The sequence below is a fragment of the Peromyscus eremicus genome, chromosome 14 (genome assembly GCF_949786415.1).
Source record: "Peromyscus eremicus chromosome 14, PerEre_H2_v1, whole genome shotgun sequence".
Lineage (NCBI taxonomy): Eukaryota > Metazoa > Chordata > Mammalia > Rodentia > Cricetidae > Peromyscus > Peromyscus eremicus.
In genome coordinates this window covers 70925839-70934230 of record NC_081430.1, presented here as the reverse complement: position 1 = coordinate 70934230, position 8392 = coordinate 70925839, and the positions used below count along the sequence as shown (strand labels likewise).

At 53.1% G+C, this 8392-nt stretch overlaps 1 protein-coding gene across 1 annotated transcript; it reads left to right on the top strand.

Moving 5' to 3' along the window:
* The first annotated feature begins 244 nt into the window (after window positions 1–244).
* LOC131924471 (homeobox protein SIX1) lies at window positions 245–3494 on the top strand. Its single transcript, XM_059279756.1, has 2 exons — window positions 245–819; window positions 2923–3494. Exons 1-2 carry the CDS (start codon window positions 260–262, stop codon window positions 3215–3217), a joined length of 855 nt encoding a protein of 284 aa, XP_059135739.1. The 5' UTR covers window positions 245–259; the 3' UTR covers window positions 3218–3494.
* The last annotated feature ends 4898 nt before the right edge of the window (window positions 3495–8392 follow it).

Sequence of the window (8392 nt, the reverse complement as noted above, 5' to 3'; positions counted from 1 at the left end):
GAGGCCCGGAAGGCTGCGGAGTGCGCCGGCTACTCGGGAGTCCAGCGCGCCCCTTACTTCTCTTCGTCTTCCGACGCCTCCCACCCGCAAGGTCCGACTGGTCTCTTCGCCAGTGCCAAACCTGGGAGGGGGTTAGGAGCAGCCGCGCCCCCCTCCCCGCGGCGGCCGTCCCCCCCCCAGCCCCCCCCCCCCCCATTGCTTTCTCAGATCCTCTCTCTGCCGCGTGCGCCCGGGCCGGTGCGCCCCGGCAGCGCCAGCCATGTCGATGCTGCCGTCGTTTGGTTTTACGCAAGAGCAAGTGGCGTGCGTGTGCGAGGTTCTGCAGCAAGGCGGGAACCTGGAACGCCTGGGCAGGTTCTTGTGGTCGCTGCCCGCCTGCGATCACCTGCATAAGAACGAGAGCGTGCTCAAGGCCAAGGCGGTGGTCGCCTTCCACCGCGGCAACTTCCGCGAGCTCTACAAGATCCTGGAGAGCCACCAGTTCTCGCCCCACAACCACCCCAAACTGCAGCAGCTGTGGCTGAAAGCGCACTACGTGGAGGCCGAGAAACTTCGCGGCCGACCCCTGGGTGCCGTGGGCAAATATCGGGTACGCCGAAAATTCCCGCTGCCGCGAACCATCTGGGATGGCGAGGAGACCAGCTACTGTTTCAAGGAGAAGTCGCGGGGCGTGCTGCGGGAGTGGTACGCGCATAACCCCTACCCCTCGCCGCGGGAGAAGCGGGAGCTGGCCGAGGCCACCGGCCTCACCACCACCCAGGTCAGCAACTGGTTTAAGAACCGGAGGCAAAGAGACCGGGCCGCCGAGGCCAAGGAAAGGTACGCGGCGTGCTTGCCCGGGCTCGGGCGACCCCGGGGAGTCTCACCCTTCGCTCCTCTCGGCCCCCCTCCCACCCTCCTCGGCAGGCATCGCTACCGGGTCGGTACCCGCCGGCCGCGAGCAGAGAGAGGTCCGTGGGGGTGGCGCCCCGGCCTCGGCGGCGCTGCCGTGAAAGTTCACGAACTCTCGAGGTTGCTTGCTAGGGACCCGGCCCGCGTTTGCGTTGAGCACCCGCGCGTGGGGTTCTTCGGTGGGGGAAGAGTGTCGGGAACCGTTGGCTCTGGGTTTGTTTTTCCTGCCCGCCTGGCTGGCTGCGGCGAAGAGACGGGGGTGGGCCAGGGAGTTTGTAGGTGGGAGGGAAGGGGGTGTACGGTTCGGTGTACGCGAGGGAAGCCGTTCGGTGCGGCGGAGGGTCCCGAACCTCCGCCCTTTCACTCCGGCTTGAAGTTGGTCTGAAACGTCAGCACCAGCCCCCAATGCCTCCGGGGCTCTTTTCTCGCTCTCGCTCTCCGGCTAGCTAGCGTATGGATGAGAGTTCATTCCGCCTGAGTTGGACAAAGGGAGGAGTCTTGTGAAGAAATACCCTGAAAAGAGAGAGCTGGGGGAGTCGCTACCGGGTGTCCTATCCGAGGCCCCAAGCCGGGAGAAGACTGCCGCCTGCCGCGCTCCCCGGTGCGTGGCCGGGTTGCTTTCTCCGGCCCCGCCGCCGCCGCCGCCGCCGCCGCGGGCGAGGAGAGGGGCTCCAGTCGCTGGCTTCTCGCGTCCCGGAGCTCCGAAGCAAGGCTTTTTTTGGGGGGTGGGGTGGGGTTGTAGGGTGAGGGGAGTCTCTGCTTCTCCCTCCTCGCGCAGCCACGGTGGCTGCTAGGCCGGGGAGGTTCTCAGCGGAGCTTCTAGCCGAGGTTCGGAGGCGCGCAGGGCAGGCGGCGGCGGCGGCGAGCGCAGCGCCGAGCAGAGCTGCTGGTCTTGGGGGAGCGGGGCGCAGGGCCCCCGCAGGCTGTCCTTTGTTCGCTAGCAGCCCCGGGTCCCCAGATCTGGTTTCCAAGTTCCCCTCTGGGTGGGAAACCACAGAGCCTGCCCTAATTCCACCGAAAGGGGCTCTCCCAGAGTGACCTTGCCGGGAACGGGGGAGTGCAGACCGGCCAAACGCGCCGCGAGGGGTGGCTGCCGGCGCTTGCAAAGCGGAAGCGGCGGCGTGCAGGGAAGTCCAGAAGTTGACCCGGACCGGGTGCGGGGAACTGACCCACGGCGGTGCCCGGACCGACCGGCGCCCAGCCCGGGCGGGGCGGCGAGGTTCTCCCTGCTGAGAAAGGGTGGGAGGCTACGGATTGCTGGCGAGCAGCTGGAGAGGAGGGCAGGAGGGGCTGAGAAACGAACTTGGAGCGACGACCCCGAGGTTGCTCGGTTCCAGCTAGCCTTTAAGTTTACAAAACGGCCGGTCCCCGAAGCCAAGCGAGGGCCCACTCCTGGATGAAATCCGAGAGACTGGCTGAGCTCCCTGTGTTTACTCAGGTCACTGGGCCGCTCTGGGCACGGCTTCCCATGACCTGTCCTAGGTCTCTGGAACCCCAGTCTCCGGACAGGGGCCGGGGAACTGGTCATCTAATTGTTTCCTCAGATGGTGGCAGGCCACTGACTTGGGTCACCGCAAGCATGTGTGCATTGGGCAGTTTGTCCCCTGATCATTTCTTTATCTTAACAACCATTTGTCCCAGGGCTTCCAAACAGTTACTTGGGAGTTCGGGGCTAGTTGATAGGTACTTAACCATAGCTGTTTGAACAAACTGAAAAACACTTTATTATTATTATTATTATTATTATTATTATTATTATTATTATTATTTTAAATAAACACGGCTCATCCGACTTTGAGGAGTACAGAAGAAACCGGGCTGTCTCCAAGCAGCAGACTCCCGGTTTCTCCAGTCGGCCTCTTTACCTCCCCCATGACCCTTGGGGATGGGTGGGAGGCAGAGCGCCTCCATTTGGGTTGGTGACAGATTGCACAACGCCCTTTCCTCCTTCCAGCCCCCCCACCACCTCCCCCCTTCACCTCACACTTTTTTTTTTTTTTTAACCATATGGTGTTGTCCTCTATTTCTCAGGGAGAACACTGAAAACAATAACTCCTCCTCCAACAAGCAGAATCAACTCTCTCCTCTGGAAGGGGGCAAGCCGCTCATGTCCAGCTCAGAAGAGGAATTCTCACCTCCCCAAAGTCCAGACCAGAACTCGGTCCTTCTGCTACAGAGCAATATGGGCCACGCCAGGAGCTCAAACTATTCTCTCCCCGGCCTCACGGCCTCCCAGCCCAGCCACGGCCTGCAGGCTCATCAGCACCAGCTCCAGGACTCTCTACTGGGCCCACTCACCTCCAGTCTGGTGGACTTGGGTTCCTAAGTGGGGAGGTACTGGGGCCTTGAAGGGGGTGGCGACAACTGGGGACACTTGTACATAGAAGTCAGGAACAACTTCGCAGCTTGTTTCTGGGGTTCTTTGCGCATAAAGGAATGACGGGCTTTCACAAACGTCTTTTTAAAAATTACAACCAAGAGCGATCTCAGTCCAGCATAGGCCCCCTCCTCTCTCTTAATGCTCTTCGCATTTCCCCTCCCACTGAAAGGTCAGGAGACCAAAGCACCTCGTCTTGGTCCTAGGCAACCCAGGCATCCATTTCGGTAGCCTCTCCCTCCACCTCCTCTTTCTCTTCTCATCTTGCTCGTCTTCCTTCTCCTCCTCTTCTTCGTTTTCTTTTAGTGAAGATAAAAAATACAAATCAACTGGATTTTAATTATTTCCTTTTAATTTATTTATGGAGGAATGGTTTAGGGAAGAGGAAAAGGTAAGGGAAAGAGAGACATGTCAAAAATAACGAAAGCAGAAACCCTCCAGGCTGAGAGGAGCTGGCTGCATTCTTAAGATGAATAGGAAAAAAATATATAATCATAGCTGGTTTTGATGGGAAAATTAAGTTTACATTTTTCATATTTAGTGTTAAATAATTTTATGTAGATTAAAATGAAAGAACAGTATTAGTGGGAAAGAAGTGCCTAAATGTCTTAATGCTCTCTGTGAGGCCGTTAGAAATAGAAGTGACATTAGGAATACAACTATTTTTGTCAAATTTAGTGGGGGTTTTGGTGATTGTTTTCTTTCTTTTTCTTCTTGTGACAAACTCTAAAAGTGCACCAACAAGGGAGGGAATCCACTTTCCAAAATGTCCTCACTTCTGCCCTCAGGACTTCCTATGGTCAGGCTGCCTCTGCGAAGGGGACTCCTTCAGTCCTACTTTCTTCTTGCAAAAGGGTGCCAACAATCCTGGCGGCGACCTGGTATTTGTTACTAAAACAGCATGTGTTTCTAGGCTTCTTTTCTATTGTACCCACACCAGTCTAAATTAAAACTCAGTAGACCACCAGGAGTTCGGTTCTGTTTCTGAAAAAGGTGAGTCTGAGTCGTCCATTGCTGTCACGGGGCCTATTTAAAAACAAGTTTTCTTGCTTACTTAGTAGCAGTTATGAATTGCAGGGTATTTTTTGAAGTCTATCACCTGAAACCAAGGATATCAACTAGGTTAATGATAGGACAAAAGAGAAGAACTTTAGCCTTGGGTATTTATTTATTTTTTATTATTTAGAAATGCAGTTTTGTTTACCACTATTCCTTCTCCACGGCGTTCATATGTTAATTCGGCTCTTCTCTGTTAACCACATATGAAAAGACTGTGAAAGTAAAAATAATTTATCTGCTTTTTTTTGTGTTTTGAAAAGGGAACTCGAACACGGATTTAAAATTATGAATTGATCTGTACAAATAAAAAGCAGGCCCACCAGGAGCTCTTTTCTCAGATAGTGTCCAGAAAAAACCCCAGTAATCATGAAGGCTCCATGTTCTTTTTTTGCCTGGGGCAAAATGATGTATCTTCTGTATTCAGCTTTTAAGGCTAGTGAAACAAACGGCGTTATTTATTAAAATTCTACTCAGGATAACGGGATTGGCTGGCTTGTGCTTTGTAAAATATTGTTCCCCAGGGAGAGTCTATTTATTTCCTGACATGACAGTTTCATAATTTTGATTTTTCCTCATCTATAAATGTCAACATTAATATATTTCTTTCTTACCTTTCCCCATTGTTCTTGACCTGAGTGGAATGAGGTGTGTATGTGTGTGAAATTAAGGCCTCCCTGTCATGAGTTTTTTTTTTTTTTTTTTTTTACCGTCGAATTGTTTTGTGTTTAAAAAAGAGATGGTCACTGTGCTTTTAAATACAGTCACTTTTACTTATAAAGTCATTTTCCCTTGGTGATGGACAGATGTGCACACAGCCGCTCAGAGACCATCCTTTGGGCTGGGAGCTCCGGGTCCCAATCTCCCTTGTTAGTGTTTTGGATCATTAAGTCGGTGTTTATTTAAGTCACTAGGGTGTTTATTCTCCACGTCTTGGGCCACGGAGAAATGCCACCCTCTGCAGGAGGGGCTCTCACAGGGAATCGCCACACATTCTTCACATTCACTCCCCAAAACAAACACCCGGCACAAAGATAGCTTTCAGTGACCCTGACAGGCTTCAAAAGAGACCGCGGAAATCTCTCTGGAAAATAAGGAAGGGCCAATTACTTTAATTTCTTACATGCCCTCGCTTCCTACTCCAACTACCCCCCACTCTTGCAGCGCCTCTTGGCATAATTTTAGAGTCGTGGAAGATCTGTCTCCCAGGGCGCGCCGGCCCACTTCCTGCAGGGTTGGTTGGTGGATCTTGGAAAAGTCTGCAGGTCTGGCTAGCAGCTAAGACGGCGGGTCCTGTAAAAGCCCCCGTGATTACTGCCTGTAAACTCGTTAAAAGGACAGTTTTCTGTCATAGCCATAAACTCTTTGTAAAATCCCTGGCACTCGATCCAGAATGTGCATATTCCAGATGTGTTTAATAAGAAATTGCACAATCTGCCTCTCTCCGCCATCCTCGGCTCAGTCTGCCCAAGAGCAGGACAAGCAGGAAGAGGCGAGAAAGCTGCATATTGCTGAGTTTTCTTGGCAATCATTTTAGAGCAATCATTGGGGCAGGGGGTGGGGGTGGGGGGCTAACTATATTTTTTTTCCCTCGAGGAAATCTTCGAGAACCAGGTGTTGAGGGGCATCCAATTTACCTTCTCGGAGTCAAAGTTTAACCGAATGCGAGCCGCATTTCGTTTCTCCTCCACAGATTTCATAGCGATAGCCAAAAATAATTGTGCAGCCTCTTATAAAGTGGTTTTAGGACGAAACTTCACAGCATTTGCCAAGTGAGGTTTAAAAAAAAAAAAACCCACCCCACCAAATCGAGTGATGATTTCCAAAACGTCTTTAATCTCACTACAAGGACGCTGGTGACCCCTTGGCTGAGAAAGAAGCTTCCTAAGTGTTCTGAGGCCAAGGTGTTTGGCCAAGCAGTTCCTGAGTCTTTGGCTTAGCAGGTAGGGATTCAAGAACCTGGACTCAAGACCACTGGAGTTGGTCGCCTTGGGTATTGACAACTCTTTTCTAGGCAAGGACAGCTTGGTCTTCATCTCGAGATAGGGTGGAAGCTCCCAGGGGGACCGTGCTGGTGGCTAGCTCCAAAGTTGCCAAGCATTGACTCCCGGGTCAGGTTGCCTTTCCTGCAGGCCTCCGCCGCCGAGGGCCCTCTGGCTCTGCACCGTGCGCTTGCAGAGGCGCCTTCGTAACGGCCTCCCACGCCTGAAAGTCTTCCGCGGGGCCCACGGGCAGGACTCCAGACCCAGGATCAAGAAGCTCGTGGCCTGTGCTTCTTCGGCTGCAGAGAACGGGCGGGCGAGCGTCTGTCATCTGTCCACTCGGAGGAGGCGGTTGGTGGCACTCAGCACTGAGGAGGCCAAGGCAGTCCTGGAGCGCAGCTCTCTGCTCCCCGCGACTTCCAAAGAAAATCGCACCTGTCCCCGGACCCGGATCTTGTGGTGGCTCCAGGTGCAGGGTCCTGTGGCCCTCTGCGAAGTCCCTGAGAGCAGAGGAGGCCAGGCTGGCCTCAGGGGAGAACACAAGGCCTTGGGCTGAGCCTTGTGGGACAACGCACATCCTGGGCGTCCTGGGTCATCTCCCAGATTCAAGGCTCGACCTCTCTGATCAGTTCCTGCCGCACGCGAGTGGCACAGGACGCTCCATGGCAGGGTGGCATCTGGCCTTGAAGTGGGGTTTGTCTCCTGGCTGCCCGCGGCTCCCAGCGCAGGTGTCCCAGCGCTCTCAGGCTTTATGCGACCTCGGCTCCCGGCAGTCCATTCCCCAGCGGCCCTTCCCACTAGACTGGACCTCGGCTTTGGCTCTGTGGCTTAAACGCCTGACGCAAATGCTGTCCAAGCAGTGCCAACCAGGGCTGGGGAGTGAGCGGTAACCTGGCTTCTAAAGTATATCCTTTAGTGCAGGGCAGTAGCCTTGCTTCCAGTGAAGCCCGGTCGCGGGGGGCCGCGGGGGGCCGCGGGGGGCAGCTACTTATTCCCTTTGTCCAGTCCCAGACCCAGTGGGAAAGAACCAACCCAGCTGCGCAGCATTCCTGGTTCTGGCTGTTGAAGTACAAACTCTACCCAGATTTTATAGAGGTGGGTGGTATTGACAGGCACAGGTGTGTTAGTCCTTTTCCAAAGCTTTCTCCCAGAAGGGCTCTAAAAAACTCCTAGACCACCTCCTCCAACGGTCCAGAACCAGAGGAACCAGTGTCTGTGGCCACCAGGAGCGTTTAGCACTGAGGGTACACCGTGAGGACTTAGTTCCGTAGGCATGCTGGGTTACTTTAGTCCAGTGGGGAATTTTTAAGCACCCCCACGTTCATAGAGACTTCTTCGCAGGTCTGACTGGGTCCAGAAAATCCAACTGGAAACGTCTCTAAGAGGGGGATGGGTTAGGTAAGAGGTAGGTGAACCAGCCAGGAACAAAAACTATTAAAAAAAAATTAGGTACAAAATGTTGGCTTTTCTTCTACCCAGAAAAAGCGCTGCCCTGAAAAGGCCTCATTTTCTTGCGAGTTTTAAACTCAGAACACACACACACACACACACACACACACACACACACACACACACACAACTTCGTTCCAGCTGATGAAATTGGAAACCTGTTCTCCTACTGAGGACGACAATCGGGGTTTTAGACGCCGCTATCCTTTCAGACAGTGAGAAACAACACCGCAGTAGCATTTAAAAACAAAGAAAAGGAGACGCTGGAGGCGCGTGGAAAGCGCCCGTCCTCCAATCCTCTGATCTTCTCCTTTTAACTTGTTAATGGACAGCTGAGACCCGGGTTCTCAGCAGGTAGAGTACAATCCCACACTGCCTTTAGGAAAGAAAGGTACTCACTATTCTCTGTTACCGGATGCGAAAATATTCTCCAGGGTCGAACAGAACTAGGTAGGAAAGAAACGAAAAACCGAACATCAAAACCAAGCCTTATTATTGAAAGGGGAAATAGATTTTACATATACTTCAGTGTGCCTGATGTGATCACTCAATTGTAATTAAAAAATGTGGAAAGATACTGAGCGCTCTTCTTCCTTATCGTCAGTGACTGCCATGGAAAGAAAAATAAGTAGAGAGA